The sequence below is a fragment of the Chrysoperla carnea genome, chromosome 2, assembly GCF_905475395.1.
Source record: "Chrysoperla carnea chromosome 2, inChrCarn1.1, whole genome shotgun sequence".
NCBI lineage: Eukaryota > Metazoa > Arthropoda > Insecta > Neuroptera > Chrysopidae > Chrysoperla > Chrysoperla carnea.
Genome location: NC_058338.1, coordinates 62676673 through 62698688, shown reverse-complemented (window position 1 = coordinate 62698688; position 22016 = coordinate 62676673). Strand labels below are relative to the sequence as shown.

Genomic DNA, 22016 nt, shown 5'->3' with positions numbered 1-22016 from the left:
TAAATTTGAAAGATTTGCTTTAGTAATATTTAGATCAACTTTAATTTTTGATTTGTAATAATATCAGACCGAGAATGAACAACGAACGCCATATATATAATAAATATATATAAACTTTTTGATTTCATTTCCGTTCAAACGACAAAGCAGAAGTTTTTCATGCACCTTAATCAAATCTATTCTTTTAACATATTTCTAAATCTGTTATTTAGAAATGAAATTTAGAAAATTTAAAATTTTGTTTGATAGAAATGACCATTCTTCGAATAAAAAAAAAGTCATAATCGAAACTATTGCCAATAGTTTGTTTTTTTGAAATGAATAAATTTATATTTTGATTGCTTGATTATAGAAACTCACACTGTATATAAATAGATATACCCACATGACAATGTATTAATATTTAAAAGAGTATATATGTTTATATAAAAAATTTACTTCTATACACAAAAATATAAATATATTCTTATTATATTATTATAAATGTATAATAAACATTGAAGTGTCTATTTTTAAGTATTTATTGGTTGTTTTTTTTATTTATATGAGATAATTTTATATAAACAAATGCTTTATTTTTATTTTTTTAACTTCCATCAAAGTTTTTTTTTTTTTTTTTCAATTTATAACTTTTATATTACCTAAACAATAGCCAAATTTTTATCGTGTCCAGAACTTAAATAGTTGAGTCCTTACAAAGATATAAGATTTTCTGTATTGGCAGTGATAGTTCTATATGTGTCAAGGTTTTGAAAATTGACCTCTGCCGGGAAAAAATGCTTTAACGATCTTCGTTGCCTTCTTTTACACTTTTGTAATATATTTATACTTTTACAGTTATTCTATGAAGGAAATGCTTGTTACTATATTTTATTGAAACTATTGGAACTTTGTTCCTTACTGCACGATTTTCGTTTGCTGGTTTGGAGTTAAAACCAAAAAAACTACAAAATACACCATAAACCGGCATCTAGGTTACTTAGGAAACTAAAATTTTTTCAATCGATTCAGGTTGCCATAAATTTTGAGTAAATGCAAAAATCTTTTAGTAACTGTCAATTTGTATTTCTTGCCAAAATTTTATGTTTTATCATTTAAAAAAATTGAGATGTGAAAGTTATCAGAAGTAAAGCCAAATAGAGATAATTTAAAGTGAGAATAATTTTTATGTTATGTCATAATAAATATCCTGATCAAACTAAACGTAATGTACTCATATATTGGGTTGACTACTAAATCAGAAGTATGCCTTTTTTAAACTAATACAACAATTATTTCACACATTAAAACTAAAAGTAGCTATAAAATTAATACCTTATATTTTCAGAAAAATATCTTGTAAATAAAAATTAAGCGCAAAATATAATTTATCTAGGTACGAAAAGAATATAGTTTCTACCTGGTGCTCACGACACCTCTCAATCTTTTTTATTTCCTATTAACTCCGTATGGAGATGAATACTAAAGCTACATAAGTCACGTAGACTGCGAAGAAAGAAGTCCCTGGAAGCTTTTATCATGACTACATGTGCATTAGCAATGGTACTGAGTAATAATGGTAGTGAGTAATTATTTATGTTGTGGGTGTAAATAGTACTATAGAGATGATATTTTCACCGAAATTGTCTTTTATTAAACGTTAATCCAGTTCAAGGTTGTATACAATGCTATATATTTATTAGTACCTAAAGTATAGAAGTATAAAATAAAATAAAATTTCAACTTAAAAAAGAAATATTAGATGTTGTAAGGAAACGCAAAACAATGGAATGCAAAATAAATGAATTACTACAAGTTATTATATTTTATCAATTTTTGATACGGATGTGAAATGATGTTTTATTTTTTTAGTAAATTGATTTTTTGAGAACAAAAATACGGGAAAAGTAATAATTTATTAATTTACTATGGCTAGTCATTGACTACACAATACAAATTTGTTTTTTATTCTAAATTTATTCAATCAAATTACAATCTGTCTATTATTATTTTTTAAATTCTTCTTCTAAAGTAAAGAAAAAAAATAACATAAAATAAAATTAATTTAAATATTTTTTATTTACTGTATAAAACCACATGAATTCCAATATTTTTTTATGGTTATTAAATTATTTTTATGTGGAGGTGCGATTATTATTGTTATTCGAAGCGCCTAAAATTATTATATCTAAGTATATTTCCTAAAAATTGTTATAAATCATTTATTTCATTATTGAATTTTGTTTTGCTCAAGAAGGTAGCTTGTTTACTTAAACTATGAAAGAAAAGAAACAATCTAAGTCATCATATTTGAGAGATTTTATTTCAAATAAAACCATTATATATTTTTTGAAATCAAAACAGAACCAAATGTTACGTTAATTTTAAAGTTCTAACGAATAAAAGAGCATTATTATTGAATCAGAGCGCATATTTATTTCGAGTCGATTAGATAAATTTATTCCAAAATATTTAACTGATAAAATTTCCCATTTACTGTGTTTTATGTGCTCACTTATGTACAAACAAAGCAGGAATTACTAAAATTGGGAGTATTATTTCTCCATATACTATTAATTCATAATTAATAATTATTAATAATTAATTCTCTATATAATATTTGAATTTGAAAATATATGTATCCCAAGGAACACAATGTATTATGATACTTTATATCTGGTTTCACACGTATTTGACAATACAAAGAAGATAACAAAAAAATTTGTGGAAGCGATGGGAAAAATTTATGAAGTGTAAATCAAATAAGATTTTGTATATTTTCGTTTTCTGACAAATACTCTCAGTGAGCACAACTGTTATGGGCACTAACATGTGGGTCCAACTACGTAAAGGTGTATGCATTATCCAAAAAATTTATATAAAATCGTGCTCATTGAAATTTTTGTTAAGTATACCTAGATCTTCAAATTCTCGCAATATAAGCAAATTTGAGCGAGACCTAAACCGAATAAGATAAGTGAGGGGTCCATTCACTAAAAACTTAAAAACTGTGTACATATTCAAAACATATGAAAAATTGACTATAATCAATTTTTATCCTTATCCTTTTTTTACTCTAGTTTTATTCAAAACATGTTTTATTTGGTTTAGGAATGTGAAGTACCAATGACTGCTCGTTAATAAAATTAATAATGATTATTGTTTCTTTATGATATTGTTAGTTATAAATACCACTTTTTGATCTGAATATAAATCATATTCCCAAGTAAACAAGAAGTTAGTTAGTTGGATAGGATGTCCTAAAAATATGCTCTATTCATTGTCTTAATAATAATAATATGAGAAAAATTAATTTTATTTGAAACGAAAGAGGTTGGTACAATTTACAACAAAAAAACTTCAAGATTAAATCGATTATGCGTTATATGTAGTCAAAATTGTTTTTATTATAAAACAAATTGAGTCTGGTTCGGCTCTCGAGGTCCACACGAAAAACTTCCCATTATAATAAAAGTTATGAAAAGGTTAACATTTATAGATCATGTTTCGAACATGTCTTGCAGCTTATGCTGGAACGATCATTATCTCCATAGATAAATGATGAGTTACATCCACTTTTCAGAGTCTGTTTATCGAGTTTTTTCCAGTTTTTTTATTACCATTAAAAAACGGCTCAACCAATTCTGCTGAAAACTCTTTCATTTCTTAAATACGCGATTACGCGTCGAATGAGCTAGGTCACGTGTTATGTCATAATTGTTTCGCGAGATAATCGAGGCGAAAGAATTCCAACCAACATACGCACATACGTACACACACACACACACAGACATCACATTGAAAAGGTTCGATTCGGATATTCTTTTTGTTTAACAATTACCCCGTAATCTAAATCAAAAACATGTTCAGCTCATCTTCGAAGAATCTCTTAATATTTACATGCCCATCTGAAAGTGTGAAATGGTTTGTTTTCAGGATACCCTGTATAGAGGTGTATACGTAATCTATCAAATGATTACACACAATGTATGAACAAACTTACTGACTGACAGCATCATATTTATATGCCTATAGTATGCTTTAACTAGGTATAAAATCATTTTTATTATTCATATTTTTCTTACGAATTAAATCTTATAGGTAGAATATATTCAAAATTATTTATTTCTTTTTAAGATTTCTGTTATCTCATTTATCAGAACAGAGTCAGCGCTAGAAACAGCAAAATTAACAACTCAAAAAAACTGAATTATTAAAAAAAATATAAAATAGTATTATCGAAACTATATAACTTTTGTGTAGAATAATTATTGCTTGGAATATTTTAGTTGACAACAAAAATTCTTACAAACCGTATTTAAATATTTTTGTGGCATAGCGCATATTTAGGCTCTGCAACAAGCAAATACAAAATTCATAGTAACGGAAATATTTGTGTAAATTATATGATTATTATTTTTATAATGTTAGCTCAATAATGCTTAAATTCACTCGTAGCTAACGGGCCATTTAGATCAAAATAAAAATATAGAATTTAAATCAAAACATATCTTTATAGCCTTATTTTTCCTGAACAATGTTACCCACAATCCTGGTAACTTAAATCGACAAGAAACGACATGTTTAACTCATGAAAATCAAATCTACATATCCATTCTTACATTTATGGTACAAGTGTAAGAACGTAATAAATAACTTTTCAAAAACAAACCTTATTTAAACACATTATTCAATGATTCAAGTTGTAATATAAAAATGTTATATATTAAAGAAAATCGGTGGTGCGTCTGTTTATAATCATGTAACTTTTGAACGATTGAGATCAAATTTTCTCAATACTAATTAAAGAGAGATTAAAAAAATGCAAAAATCGAACCCGGCTCTTTTAGATTCATGCCAACCGTCCTACCAACTAGATCATATATGTCGAAAATATAATGACCGATGTTTTTGAGTTGAAAATGCATACTACTCCTACAGGCTATGTGATCTAATTGGTAAGACCATCGGCATGAATCCAAGAGATTCGGGCTCGATTCATCTTTAATTAAGATTTACTAAATATTTAATATTATTTATTTGTCATTATAGATTGTACCATAACTCAACCACTGAGAATATAGCATATTACTCTTAATATGCTGTATATGGTGTAAACACCATATTGCGAGCATAATGAGTTCTCTCTGCAGGCATAGGGTTCCTATGCGAACAAGTTCCTGTAATTTGTTCCAAAATAGAAGTTTTCAGTATGTTTTTTTTCTTTTCAAGGTCAAGACAATGTGTTAATACCACTCTCAGGTTATTGGGGTGTGTACGCATATGTGTGTTTTTATCTGGGACATTTTATTGTTCACGTTTTCTCGAAAATGGATGATGGTAGCGATCTCATACTAGTGGCAATCGTTGCGTATTAGCCTCAAGATTTGTACAAACATATTTACGATAATTTACAATTTTATGAATTTGTTACGATAACTGATATAAAGAACATTAAAAAAATGGCAGTACATAGTCGGTGTGGTACTGAAGTCGTGACTTCCCAGAGGGGGAAAAAACTTTAAAAAAAGGTCTCGGTAGCCTTCATAGATTATTCTTCGAACATATACTGCAGCTTATATTGGAACCATCATTATCTCCATACATAAATGATGTGTTTTATTCACTTTTCAGATTCTGTTTATTCAGTTTTTTCGTTTTTTTATTACCATTAAAAAACTAATGCTGCTGATAACTCTTTCAGTTTTTAAATACGCGATTACGCGTCGAATATGCCCAGTCACGTTTTAATGTCATAACTGGTTCGCAAGATAATCCGAGGCGAAAGATTCCGAACGAACATACGCACATACGTTCGCACACACACACAGTCATAACATTGAAAAGGTTTGATTCGGTTATTGCGGCCTTGAAAGCACAGAAGTATGTAAAACTGGAGATTTTCAAAATCGGCCCCATAACATTAACTTCCTCTGGGAAGTTAAAAATAATTTTTCCAGTGCGATCTAAGTTACATATCTGTGTTCCAATACAATAGTTAATATAGCAATGATGTTATTTTCCTAATCTGGGAAATTGTGTCGGAAACCATAATGGTCGCGCTCACACATGAATTATTTAAGTGGATTTGAACAGTGAAGCTGATTGATTACAGCTAGTATAAAATAAAATATAATATTCATTATCATTGAATTGAAATCTTTTAAAAAAATGTTTACCCATACAGAATACAAAAAACAAAACATAAGCATATAGACGTTTATCAATATAAATTAATACAAGTGTCAGACCCAAGACCTGATCAACAGTTTTTCTTGGTTGTGGTTGACGTTTGTACAATCAGTAAAATAATATGCATTTAACACTATATTGTACATGTATACAAAAGAAAGGTATATAAATGATTATAGGCGGTTTATATTATTTATAAAATAAAGTAAGTGATGATTGGTTTCTGTGTATTGAATACATCAAATAATATTTAATGTTATCATATAATATTATTTATAAACAATACGCTTGTATGTTCAACTTTAATGTATGAAAGTAATCATTGAAATTTATAATAATCAAAATGAACACAATAATATGGACATACTTTATCTTTTTGTGTTTTACTAGTCGTTACGCGTCCACTTCGGTGACAATAGAGAACTAGCATTAATTTTTTTTTTTGACACAAATTCATAAATAAATAATAATATAAAGAATAATTTAACTGAAGTACATTTAAGTATTTTTTTTAATTAATAATTTTTTTATTAATTATTAATAATAAATAGTTATATTTTTTAATAAAAAAACAAAAAAACGGTAGTGACGTATTCACACCCGTTGAAGCAATGAGCCAGCCAATCGCTACTTTGCTACTTATTGCCGAAGCCTTCAAAACTCTACAATATAGACTTTTCAAACACAATAGTCAAGAAAAGCAAAGTCAATGGCTTCTGATTGGTAGAACATGTAAAAGTACAGAAAAGAAATGACCTAACAAGGACGTAAAAAGCCAAATCTTCGAATATAACTTCATGCTAATCGGACGGTTAAATTCAGAAAAGAAGTAGAGACAAAAGGGCTTTTATGTGGAATTCTTCGCTGTAAACTGACGATGATCAAAAATTTTCGATGAATATCAGTTTGCTTCATTTAAATTGGAGTGAGATTTCTATAAAAGAAATTCAGAGAACCATTTACATTAAAATATTTTTTTCTTTACGCTTCCACCAAAATATAAATTTTTTCGTTACATACTTTTAAAATTCGCGTATTTGCAAATATTTAAAAAAAAAATTTGTCGATACGGTAACGATAACTTTGGATAAAAAGTTATTTATACAATTTTAAGTGCAGTCATAATAGTATAACCTAACCGAATCTCTATAAAAGCAAATCTATGTCTATTCTAAATGCATCGACTATAACAATATAGGATAAAACAATATATCAGCTATGACTGCCAATATTCATGAAATTATAATATATCGTTGGATATATCGACTATAATGACCAACGCATATTGACTTTATTTGGTTCCTTATTAACGGTTAAAACGACCAATTATCGAACAAGTGCATATATACTTTCACTTTAATATAAAAATAGTACATATTGCTGATAATTCTTCAATATCGGTATAACATTACGTTGACTGCAATGGAAAAATAAATTTTATTTAAATCTAATTCTTAAGTTCATTTTATTTCAAAACTATTATATCATTCATTTAATTACTATTATCATTACAGTTAAACCTCTTTAAAAAAAGCTGCCTATGCACTGCCTTCATATATATTATTAACACAATTATACTATCATTAAAATCAAATTTTAATACATAATTTTAAAATAAAATGTCAATATAGTTGATTGATATGTGTATATAATATTCTTATACATAAAAATAAAATTTAAATAAAAATAATAAAAAGTAAGTAATATTATTATATATTGACCATAATAATCATATATTAATATGTTTTAAAATAAAAATACGCGGTGAAATGTTGATTACAAACAAGAAAAAGCATTTATTTTATATGATTATTGTTATTATAAGTATACCTATCCTATCTATCTATATATGCTTCTAAAATATCATTCTCATTTAATAGATCGGGCGATTTTAATGGAAAAGATAGAATTTTAGAATACAATCTGCCCCTTTTAATACTCAAAATACAGATAGTTCCTAATATGAAATGTGGTATTTGAACTGTAAAATTTTATGCGGTCGCAATTGTAACATTACATTATAGGGTAGGTACTAAAATTTTGATTGACGATGAACCATGATAGTTATCATTTGTAAGAAAAATTTTAGTGACGTCGGAAAGTAACAGTTTTATTATGATTTTCTAAACAGCTCTCATATAAAAAGATGAGGTTGTGTTATGTTTTCTGTTCCTAAAGTAAGCAAATCTTACAGGAAATGATACTTTGAAAATCACATTTTCTTAAGATTACCTTTAAATCGTGTAAATGCATTCTCACTAATGTCCTGTTAAAGTTTACGTTTTTAACATGTGAATCCTAGATTGTTTGTAAAGATATGTTTTATTATGTAAAAAGGCTACTTTTCTAAAGATTAATTTGGAAAACTAAGGTTAATTAGTTTAAAGTACGACAAATATTTTCCTACAAAGAAAATTATAACAAACGGCACTCTTTTTTCCATGTATTTTATTTAAATTGATGAAATGAATGGCATTAGATGCTTTATTCTTCTATAATTGATTTTCTCTAAATCTTTAGGCATCAATATTTCAAAAACTATGGTACATATCGAAAAATTTTATTATTAACTTTTGTCTAATTTTCCCAAGTTCTAACAGAATCCACCCTCAAAATTTGAAACTTAAGTTATTTATTTTCATACACTCATTTTTTAGGGAATGTCCTTATAGTGATATGTTTCGTCGGCTGTATTCACTAAAACTAAACATAAAGCGGATTGTATTTTACCATTCATTTTTTCTGTTAAAATCACCCGATCAATTACTTATGTGTGAATAATACAAGCATTCATAGCACTTCACTTTAAATACAATTCAATTCATGGTTAATGTATAATCTTTTATAATAAAATAGGTAGGATACTTGTTTACTAACTACTACTGTGGTGTAATGCGGCCTATAGTGAATAACATGGATAAAACCATATTTTGTGAGAAAATGTCAGTATCTTCGACTAGTACTGCAATTGATGTTACCCACCAAGTACAGAAATTCTTTTTGGGAAGAGGTTATCTATCTCTCTTCTGATGAAGCTCTGTTTTATGAAGATGATTTAAATATGACCTTAGTGTACTTATCGCATATGGTTTTTAAGTAAACATGCTGATACGTGCATATACTAAACGTTATTAATAGCACCAATGCAATTAAGGATTTATTATATAATAATATTGGCGAATATATAAAAATATAAAATTTTCTATATCTAATTACTTCTTGAAAGCCAATTATTGTGGCTATATTATCTTAAAATATGGTGTAAAGCAATATAAATACATCGGCCTTTTTTTTAATTTAGTAGATATAAAATTCCTACAAATATTCGGCCAGAAATCACTTGGGTACATACACAAAAACTTTAACAAGAAAAGTCATATTATCTTTGTTATTTGTCTATCACAGACACATTTTTTATGTTTACTAGTGTGTTATAATATTCGTTACGTTAAGAATCATATATATTTATATTATTTAGATATTTTCTATAATATTACTGATATATTGACTAATACAGTTAAATTGATTTAAACATAAATAAGAACAAAATACAATTAAATTTAAAAAATTTTTACGAAAAAATTGTTCTTAGTGACGTCACAGACAATACCATGTGAGAATATTCTCTTTTACCCTATCGACTCATAGAAGAGATTCCTTTTTGAATCTCTCCCTCTGGATTAAGAGCCAGGTCAAAAAATTATCTGAATTTACTACAGTTGACCATTTGATGATTGTTTGTAGTAGTTGTGTATCCACACGAACGGTAGAACAGTTGTATCTCTCTCTCTTTTGAAGATTTACTTGAAAAATATACAATTAAAACAATCATGTTTTTCGTAAAAATTATTTTAGGTCGGTTGATATACTTATTCTCGTATATTTATTACTATAATCTCGCTAGCTTATCCTCATAACTTCTCTACCGACGAATAACTGTTCGAGGTAAGAAAATAATAAATTGTTAATCGACTGAAAAAAATATGTTCAAATTAAATGCAACTTTTTAATGGAAATCAATGTGATCGTGAAGTTTCAATTTTTATTAAAATAAAAATTCATTTTTCTAAATTTATTTAAAATAAAAAATAAAGTACGCAATACAAATATATAAATAAATATGAAAATACCTTTTTAAAATTGCTTAGAGATATTTGACTGTAAAATTCAAAATATAATTCATATTGTGGTTAAACAACAACAATATCTCTATAATCATCTGGTTTTATAATAATAAACAATTTTATAACTGATAAAGAAGTTCTAACTTTCAATCACGTTAAAATAATAAAAAAACCATAATATTAAAATTTTGGTCAGTTTTTCAACGTTTTTCAAATAATGCCAATAGAGATTGTGAATTTCGTTGAATAAAAATTAATAAATATGTTTCTATAGTAAATATTCCTGAGTATCCGGTGCAGATTAAATCTAGCGAATTCAGTTATTGATTTACTACCTACTTCTCTCAAAGTATATACTCGCCAATTTGTTTTTTTTTAATTATTAATAAATTAGTGCGAAAAGTATATAGGCCCTACTGGGCATCCAATAACACTTCTCACTGTTTTTAAAAAAATATTGAAAACTTGAGGTCTTCAGTTATTATCAATTACTACGACGATGAACTCGGTCTTAAGTTTTCTAACGCAACTTATTCAATAGGTACCACCGGTTAGAAAAATAAATTTGAATTACAAGTACGACAGTTTACTGTAGTACGAGAGTAATTGGTAAAAATAAAGGGTTTGTTAAAATAATATAAGTTTGCTAACTACATACACCATATTAATGTCAAAATATAGCTACACAAGAAGTTATTATGCTGGTATATAAATAAGTGAATTGTTTATATATAAAAGACAATATTATTAGTTTTTATTATTTAGAAAGGAACCATTATTCTTATTTTTTTTCAATATTCTAAAATCAGTATCAATTTCTAAAATTCTTTGAAAGTCTGTATTATTATTGACACCAACCAGTATTGCCATTATTTATTTTTTTCCAAATTTCAATAACATATTCATAGGAAAAAACAAAAAATAAAATTTTAATATCCCTTGTTTATATAACACTTCTTTTGTTTCCTCCTTACATTTCCCACAGTTGTTGCCAGTTCGGTCGTTTGTGATTCCTCCCGTTTTCTGAGGTTGATCTTGGCATAACCTACCTTTACTTACTGCAGTGATCATCCAGGCAAGGTTCTTCTTATTACTCAGTGGTTACTTTGTTTTACTTCAGTTATTTTTCGACCCCATCTCTATTTTACCACATCTTTCCTTAACTTTTCTTTATAATTTCGTTATCGATCTCATTTAGTGACTTGATTTGCGGTAAGGGCGAATGCAAAATATCCATACGGTTCCTTCCTATTGTTAGCATTGCTAACATGTTCGCTTCAAATATCCTGTGGATAATTTTCCTTACAAACACTTTTCTTCACTTAATCGAAAAAAAATAGTATTTAAAAATATTATAATATGACATATAAAGTGTAACAAAAGTTAAATGGAAATTTAAATAATATGTAATTTAACTTAACATAAAACAAAAGTAGGATTTTACAATAATACAATAAAACGGAAAAGGAACAAGCACAGAATAATGATAGGCTGGTTGTTGGTGACTCTACGGTAAAAGTTTACTCTGAAAGGATTGTTTTATACATGGGGAAGATATTGTATACAGCTTATTGTAAGATGTTTGTGAAGGGAAACACTCGCTACCGTGTACCAGTGTATTCCGTCATGAGAGCAGAGTACATAGGTATAGTATAATACAGTGTAACATTGCCCTCTCTGAAAATGTGGTTTCCGACTCCTCTCTCACAACACAAATACTTAACACCGTGAAGTAGCCACTTCATAATATCTCTGTATGTATATTGTAGACAATAGTTTTGTGTCGGTATTATGATCATATACAGTTTGTTCACAGATCGACGAAAAGTTATCTATGTGGCGTAGCGTTAGTTTTCACTGCCCCGTACTGATTGAAAATTCTATGATAGAATCCATGAAACAAAATAACAGCCCACTTTCTTGATGTGCGCCTATCATTCAAATACTGGTAGGTAGTAAAATCCGTGAAGATAACTTTTAAAGCCAAGAATTTGAATTATTTTCTTAAACCCTTTAAGGAATGCATAGCACCAATCCAACGATCCCTGACCATCTTCCAAGGGTCTCTGTGTGTGGCCATCTTTTATGCTATTTTCTACATCATGCCTTTCATCCTCAGTTTCTTTTCCACCGTCCTTCCCCATGTTGTTCTTAATCTTCCTCTTCTCCCGTTACCTTGTAGGCTCCATTCCATGACTTGCAATGGTTTCTTGTGATTTCTATAGTATGTGACCTGTCTATCTCCATTTTCTTCTTTACAACTGACTCTCAATAGATTTTTGGCTAGTTCTTGCCCACATCTTCGTTGGAAATGATTCTGAGGCACTTATTGAGATATTTGCTGAAGAATGTCTGTAGTTTGTTTTGAGTCTTCCTTAAGAATTTCTTTATCTCTAAGCAGCGAAAATATTATCCAAGCTTTGTTGAGCCAGTTCGTGACATCCTGTTCATCTCCTCCAACTCTGATCATCATGCTGAATAGATAGTAAAATTATTTTGTACAACCTGCAAAATTTCTTGCATCCCAATCAGGTTCGTTAACCTGATTTTTTTTGTTTACTTAGAACCATACAAATCATCTCCGACCACCGCTATCGTAATACCCCATAGCCTATTCTGATCAATAGCTAAAATGCTGTGAAGTTAAAGAAAGTAACAAATATTAATCCATATACAGACTTTTACGATTATAAAAGTAGTAGGATTCTTTTTTTTATTCATTTATTCTGCAATTTATTATATGTTTTTATGGAACATGCATACAAAGAAGCACTTAACAGGTTGCTAGGGCAAAAGACAAAGAGTTGCCAGAGCAAAACACAAAAGTAGAGTATTTTTAAATAAACATTCTATATATTATGAATATTGTTTAAGTTAGTACATAAAAACTGATTAAAACTGTGTTAAACATTATATTATGATAAACTCACAGGCATCAGGTCAATCACTTTTCAGTTTAATCGCTTTGAATACATTACAAAATTCTAATTTTTGAAAATTAGGTACCAAATATGTTTCAATGAATTGGTTTACTTTTAAGTTTAATTGTAACTTAACAAAATCCATTTATTAAAATATAACCGGAAAAAAAAGGTAATCAGTTATTTGGATGACACGGAAGTGAAAATTTAAAACTTTGGAATAACTTGCTTTTTCGCATATAGCTATAATAAATATCTATTCACAATACCTAAATAATAATAAATAATACCTCAATACTATTAAAATAGCTAATTCACAATTCTAGATAAATATGGTGGGAAAACAAATGAATATATGTGAATAGCAAGATATATAGTAATATATGAATGATATGCGTTTCCACCATTTATTTCATGGGTTTTAGTTTTTTGTTGTGGAACCTTCACAAACATTTTGTGGTGAACCGAATTGTGAATCTAAACCATCCTCGCATCCACTGGAACACGCGCAAAATTTCTTCAAAAACGGTTCATCTGTTTAAGAGGAGCTCAATTACAAACACACGCGATGACGGTGACGACGACGCGAGTTCTATGGTTTTTGTTGCTCAAAAAGTTCTCATCGTGGCAAAAGAAGTTTTCACTTCAAAAATATTTAAAAAATTTTAAATACTGGGAAACACAATAATTAATTTGGTAGTTTGTTAACAACGTGCTTTACCTTTAGCTTTTAATGTATGAGTGGAGATCAGAATTCATGTTAACTTTATTTGCTGCTTTAATCGATTACTCACAGCTGCTTTAATTGATTACTCATTCAATTAACACAACTTACGTATAGTAAGGCCACTTTTTGTTAATAAGAACACTTTGCGAAACCTAAATTTTTATTGTTTTGCAAACTGACAACTGCTGCGAAACAAATTAACAGGTTCAAAGGACAGCTGTAAGTCAGTCTATTTACTATAAAAAATTGAAATTTGATTATTCATTTTTATTTTAATGTATTGAAATTATTATATGATCTCAATTTTCTGCAAAGTATTAATAATTTTATTTCACCAAATTAAAAAGTAAAACTGGGCCTGGTTTGTTCCATAAAAAATACCAGTTTTTTTGTTTTAAATTTGAAACGTAAATAATAATATTAAAAACAATTCATAATTTTTGTAACGCCTATTATAAAAAACAAAATTAAAAACACACAACTTGTATAATTAAACTAAAGTATGGATTTACCCGTCACAACATACACATAAAAAAGTCTACAAAATGCATTCACTACTACTGATAATGCCCTCATATAATTGTGTATCGTTTTAATAAACAGAAAAAAGATACATTCATGTGCAGTCTCAGATAATTATAGGGATGGAATCTTTTAAGAACATATTTAATAGCTAATTACTTTTTTTTAATCATATTTGTTGTACAAGATATGAAATTTTTTATATCGTATTCATTTTGGTATATTATAAATATTATACGTTTTTTATCTAAAGATATATAATTAGCATATGCAAAATACTATTGTATTGATTTATCCAGCGATTAAATCGGTCTGAAAAAACAGGGTCTCTTATAAAGTACCTAATGTTAATGATAAATATTTATTGAAGATTTTTTAAAAAGTAGATCATTCTGAAAGAATTGGGTATAGAAAATTTTGAATTTAATCTCTTAAAAAAATGCTTAAATAAATATACTTTAACAGGATATCGGCACATATACCTAATTATAGTCGAACCTGTATAAGCTGTAAAGTTCAATGGATCGTAATCTCTTTCTCGGCTATGGAGGTTTTTCGCTATACCAGTTTCTCGCTTATACATGTACAAGATTATTTTTTACTACTTATAGAGTTTTAGACAATGATGTTAATTAGTACCACCAAGTACGCTCGACTGTCGCTTATTAAGGTACAGACAAGTAGCAGTCTCAGTTGTAGAGTTCCAGCAGCAAAAAGAAGGAAAAACTTTTGACGATTATTCGTCACAACTGGTTAAATTAACGGACTGTGTTTTTTAAGTTTCGTGGTGGAAAGAATAAGCTCAAATATCTCGAAAACCACCATGCTCTGGTATCTATAGTTTATATAATAGTGATTAAATGTAAATGATATTTTTTGAGTTACATATGTTTACTTCGAAAAGAACTGAAAAAAATGAAATTTAAATGATTAGGCCGATTTTCATCAAACATAGGCTATGGAAATTCTCGGTTACAAGAGCCTTCAAATAAAAAAAGTATTCTTCTATATTAAAATCGTCCGTTTGTTTGAGGCTAAAAAACTTTTCGGCGTTGAGAACTTGTATGTCTTTTTCATGTACTATTGGGAAAAAATGCTCGGTAGTAAGATATTTTTCACGGATATTTTAGGTTGCACACATAGCAATATCGTTTTGCTTGACATCAGAAAAAGCGACGTGTCCGACACAATACAAATTGTAATTTTCTAAATGTCAGATAAAATGCTTTTTTATTTGTTGATGGATCATGTCTTGTTAGAAATTTGTAGCCCCTGTGATCGAGAACGCCTCGATTCCGAGAATTTTCTTAGGTAAGAAGTTCTCCATTTGAAAATATAAAGAAAAGCAAATAAATACAAACTCTCAACGTCGGTGAGGTAAACATAATAGTTTTGAGACAGGCCAGAGTCTTATTTCGATTTCATAAAGACAAACAGAATAAGGTATAATATCCGTTATAGTCTGTAAGTTCATAAAAATAGACGTACAATTGGACTTAATACTTGTACAATTGTACGTTTACTGTACGACATTGTATGTATACATATACAAATTATACACACATAGCTGCATATTTAAAAATTGTGTTTATCTTCTTAACAAGATGGACAAGAACCGTTTTCTTAATACCAAAATCATTATAAATTAAGATATTATTAAATTGCCTTCGAACAAAATGTGTAGAAAAGTTTTTATGATGATATGATTTAAAAAATATCCGTTTTAGTTATCTGGCACATTTTACCCATACAAGAAGGTTTTAAGAATCATGGAATTTTGATATCGAATATCTTTGAGTTGTCGGGAAAAATATTGTTTTTAGCAATTCTCTAGGGAATGATTATTTCTAACATCTATTCAAAATATTATTTCATTTTCTGTAAATTCATTTGCGTGTTAATTTTAAAATAGATAAAGCTCATATTTAAGAGTTCTTATACTAATATTTTTTTTCTATTTTGTTGCAGAAATGGTTTAACATTACGTCAATTAACCGATGGCAGACATTTTATACAATTAATATATGATGGTGAAAATGATTTAAAAGATTGTGAATATATAAAAAATTCACATATTGTTAATAATTTCTTACAACAATTTCAATTAGATGTAGATACTTTAAAACAAACAAAAAATATATCAATTATATCATTAGATAATAATAAAAATACAGTATTAATATCTCATAATAATAGTTTAACAATATATAAAAATATTGTACCAGAATGGTTAAATTATTCAAAGTTAAAAAGACAATGTCATCGAATACAATTAGAAATACAACAAGCTGTGATTAATCATAATACATCTACATTACATAGGTAAGTTTATCGATTCTTGAAAAAGAAAAGTTCAAACAATTATAAAATCCATTTCAAGTTCCATTTGTGGCTAATTTATTCCAATTTCACAAGTCATTAATTGTTATCCTTCGTTAACTAAAATGTCCCAATGTCTATCAGCATTGATAAATACACCTCTAGAAATTCTCAACCCAAAAAATTTTTCAAAAACAAACGCACAAGCCATTTTATCCGATATTTAACCAGAAAGGATGTCCGATATCGAATGACCTGAAAACTAAAAAACAAGTTCTGTCAAGAGTCGGATAAAATGATTTTTGCATTTAATATTCAATTACCCATTAGAATTAAAAAATTATGTCAGAGTTCCAATTTCCGTGAAAAAGCATACTTTAATAAATAATTTTTGTGGTGGAAAATGTTACCTTTAGCATAATAATAAGCAATTAAAATTTCAAGAAATGTGTTTATCAATGACGTCAAATGATATAACGGGCTCTCAGGCTGGCATTCATTAATATCCTAAAAGGTCCCAAGAATATTTTGAGATGATCAAAGTTTTGGACTTTGAAAATGCAGTTGCACGTTTTCGTTTACAAGAGTCTAGCAGATTCGCTCGGTCTTTGCCAGCTTTCAACAAAATTAGGTATTAAAGAAATATTTTTTTTTTTAAATGACAAAATTTTGAATAAATATTTTTATCAAAAACTACCAATGGGAACTTTTAGGTTATTTTCGAAATATCAGTCGTCACACTTTTTTCATAGTGGCTCTAAATTAGTCTAAAGTTATTGGCTTAAAATGGAAGATAGTTTATTTAATTAAATTAGACTTAACAAATTTCGTATAAGAAAAAGCGATTATTATCAACACTAACTTTCATGCACAAAATCGTATTTTCTTAATTTTAAACAGATATTGACATAAGTTTTCGCTATTTCTATTTCCCAACATCCCTAAAGGTATCTGAAAAGGCTTCATTTAAAAGTTGTTAAAAATAATTCATATTATGATATAACTTTTTTGTTTCGCTTTTTATTCCAAAAATTAATTTATGATACTATTTTCTTCAAATGGGAAAACTTGTTACATTTGAAAAGGCACACTATTCTACTGATGGGCCTACAAAAGTCAAATTAATAAACAATAGGGGCTAATAAAATCATCGTCCAATTTTTCAAATTATTGAAATATCTCTGGGTATTTTGTTTTACACGACGGCAGCTCTTACGAAAACTAATAACAAGTGAATGCAAATCAGAACATTTTTAGAAATAAATAATAAACCATATATTGAAAATAAAAGTTGTTGATTCAACTAAATTAAATGATAGAATTTGAATTTATTGTAATATATAGGGTCTGTCGCCCATCTCTTGATCTGTATAATCTCTTATACATGAAATCACTTTTATAGTATTACATAGCATTCCAGTATTCATTATAAACTTGGTATACAATTTTCTATATGTTTTTCGAATAGCATTACATATTTCTTGATGTGGACAGATGAAAATTGTTTTCAATGTGTTAGATACAGAATGTCGGTAGGAGGCAGTACAAGTTAAGCTGAAAAATAATTAAAAAAATACTTGAAAGGTCTAGTCTGGGAATTAGTTTTGAAAAAATAACTCTTGCAAAATTATTATACCAAAAATCTCATCTATACATCGAATATTATAAGAGATACAACCAGTACTAGAGCAAATAAATTCAAACGGTTAATTAGTTTGTTGCCAACCGGAAATGCATTCAAATCAATTCAACCGTGTGAAAAGTAGGTTTAAAACCGCTGTCATGTAAGTTTTTCAAAAATTTCAATAACTCTCTTATTCTGGTAATAAAAATGTAATTTGTAAGCTCGTTTTCGCAGATATACTTTTATTGCAGTTCTGTATTTTTCGATAGTTTGTTTTACAAAAAAATAAATTATACATATTTCAAAGCAAAAAAATCAGATTAAGACCTAGTAGAAAGTAAAACTGAAATTAAGAATGACTTTTGTGAATTTCTGTAAAACAATTGCCGTCAACTACAACCCTCAACGATCTCAGGATAAACAACGTACTTATCTCAAGACAAAGATTCTTTCAGTTAGAAACCAGCAATTTATTTTTTTACCATATTTTTTGGAATATGTCAGAATACACAGAATTTTGTTTTGCAAAAAATTTTATGTGGTTAAAATTTATGTTGGTATCTGTTTGTTTTTTTAAATTATTTTGGAAGAATGATGCATAATTTCAATAAAATAATATTCTATTTCACTCCCCATATCTTCAATCGATTTCATTTAATCCACACATGCATACACACAATCTTACATCTACACATTCTACATAGATTCGTGTGAACTGGTACATTTTCGTAAATTCGCTGAATTATTTTATATTTTTTTTATTTATGTTTTTCTTTTCTTCAAACTTTTTTAGATCTCGTAGAAATGTGATAGATATGCTGCGTTCCGTGTTTATAGCCCCAGGTACTCGGTGGTGCGGTTATGAAAATGATGCCAGAAAATATACGCATTTAGGTATCAATGACTCAACAGATAAATGTTGTCGAAGACATGACCATTGTAAAATTAATATTAGTGCTATGTCCAAACGATGGAATTTATGGAATTCTCGTCCTTATACAATAAGCCATTGTAGTTGTGATTTAAGGTTCGTCGATAAATAATTTTTATTTTTTTATTTAATTTTCATATTTGATCAATTTTCATTATGCCATATTCATAACTACACAATCACATTTTGCCATTTAATTCTTAGTTTCAATTTTTTTATTATCTCATTTCAAGAACATTTATCACTGTTTGAGGTTTTTACGTGGTCAAAAAGTACACGCTTAACCTTACCATAAATTGTACCAGTTTGTAAATACTTGTTTTTTATTTTTATTTTTCTTGTTATATTCCTCTGATGACTATAAAAGAAAGTGAATATCAAGAATGAAACCATATATATTGTTCGAAAATTATTCCCTTCAAATACTGGAATATGCAAATGTATTGGAATAGTGGGCTATTGAAAACAGTCACAGTTTATAGTACCTTATTTTCTCGCTTCTTTCTCGAAAGAGGCTGAAAATTGATAAAAAATTGAAGTTTCCAAAGGGGCAACATATCACAGACTTGCCAATATTTTTGAAACTGGGATCTATCCACGCGTTGTCATCGCATCATCGCGGGTAGGGTTGGACAAAAAAGTGCCCGACATCGAGCAATCGACAAATTTTTTATATTTTATAAATTTTTTTTACTCATTATCTTGAAATATTAATAATATACTCAATGAGGCCAAGGCTTTGTAGTTACGGTCCTCATGCGGAAGGTCGTTTGATCAAAACTGATATAATTTTTGCCCCTTCCGAGACAGGAACAAGAAAGGATGCACTCTGGAATTTTATGATTGCATTAATTTTTTATGAAAAATATTCTTCATAAAAGTGAACATAAATAATTATGTTTGTAGGTTTATTTTAAGGCTTGTTTATTTTAATTATGATTTATTTTAAATAATTTTGAATTATGAAAGTAATGAAAATAATGTACAGAGAGTCCTTAATACAAACGTTTTTCTTTTAAAATAAAATATTCATTGTTTCGCCAAGTTCCCTATTCTTATTAGAAAAAGATAATAACTGTTTAAAGCCTAGTCAGTTTTATTATACATATAATAGTTTTTTTTAATTTGAAAATTTATTACCATTCTTTCATTTTTTTCTTTTATTTCAATAACACATTTTATACCATAAGAGACATAGTTCCCACCGGGTGAACCACGACACCTCTAGTACTGTTTTTTTATTTTGAGAATGAAAAAGAAATGTTATTAAAAAAAACTGTATTAAAGTGCCACCCTGCCTGTGTGCAATAGTAATTATGTATATATATAATTGAATTTTGTAAATAACCTCTTTGCCAAATTACCCTTAGGAGAATTATGTGTATGCCGACATAATTTTTATTAAAGAAAAAAAATTTATTCTAACATCTACGGGCTGTATGTTTGAAATCTTTCAAAATTTGTAGAAATTACAATGTTTAGACAATTCATATTTCATAAATAACTCAGTTCTTTAATAGAGTAAAATATTTTTAATATAAATATTCAATACAGTTCGATAAATAACTCAGTTCTTTAATAGAGTAAAATATTCTTAATATAAATATTCAATACAGTTCGAAGGCGATTAAAATTAAAAACCATTAATATATTATGGATATTTCATAGAAAAAAATTTCGAATTTAAAAAGAAATTTCGATTATAACAATTTTATTTTTCGAGACTCAAGAATTGAGAAGAAAGAATTATAATTTTAATAGAAGTCTTACGTTTCATGTAAGCACTATAAAAGTACTATAATTTTCTATAATTTTACTGAATCTTAAAGATAAAATGAAACGTCCAAATCCGCTTTAAAGCTATGATTGAAGAAGTTTGATTTTTTATGAGTTTGCATATTTTAATTTTTTTTCCTTATTTTATGTTTTGCAAACAAAAAAATGAAACACACGCACACACAAACACACACTTTTATAAAAAGAAAATTAAGCACCATTCTTCAAAAATAAATGTATTTTATAAAAAATATATAATATTCGTTTGAAAAATTATTCGTTTGGTGGTATTATTTACTCTTATCCTTTAGACGTAGACGTGAATTAACAGATTTTCTACGGGTACCGGGTACAAAATGGTGTGGGAAAGGACGTAGCGCACACCGTTATACACAATTGGGAGGATTTGATTCAGCAGATCGATGTTGTCGGTCACATGATACAACATGCCCATTTTGGATTGGAGCATTTGAAAAAAAGTATGGTCTATTTAATTGGCGAATAAATACAATTATGCATTGTGCATGCGATGAACGGTAAGTTTACAAATTTTTGTGCAAATGATTTTTTTCGTTAAAATAATATTCACACGTAAGATACTGCCTATAGCATGTATATAGCCCTCTCTAAATAATGACATTTGCAAAAAAATTAATTTAATTTGTCATATATTATTTATTGTACAATATTGTTTAAAAAATTTTAATTTATAATTTTACATGCTTTTATTACACGGTTAAGAAAAATTAGTAGCTGAAAGTAAGAGGTTATTGAAGTTTCTTTTGACAAGTAAATATTTCTTTACTGAACGATTTCAATAGTCAACTCAAGAAAAAATTTACTTAAGTTAAGAACATAAGTTTTTAGAACTAATAATTTTATTCTCTGGTTGTTTTATAAA

The 22016-nt window shown here is 27.9% G+C and overlaps 1 protein-coding gene across 2 annotated transcripts in view; it reads left to right on the top strand.

Moving 5' to 3' along the window:
- The window catches only part of LOC123293396, a 115436-nt gene that overhangs the window by 47841 nt on the left and 45579 nt on the right, over nt 1-22016 (top strand). The window contains exons 2-3 of one of the 2 annotated variants that reach the window (XM_044874207.1): nt 16434-16787; nt 21427-21651. In XM_044874207.1, coding sequence (XP_044730142.1) covers nt 16434-16787; nt 21427-21651 — 579 coding nt within the window. Of the gene's footprint in view, nt 1-16433; nt 16788-19201; nt 19436-21426; nt 21652-22016 lie in introns of both variants that reach the window. The other variant, XM_044874206.1, reaches the window with a different exon arrangement.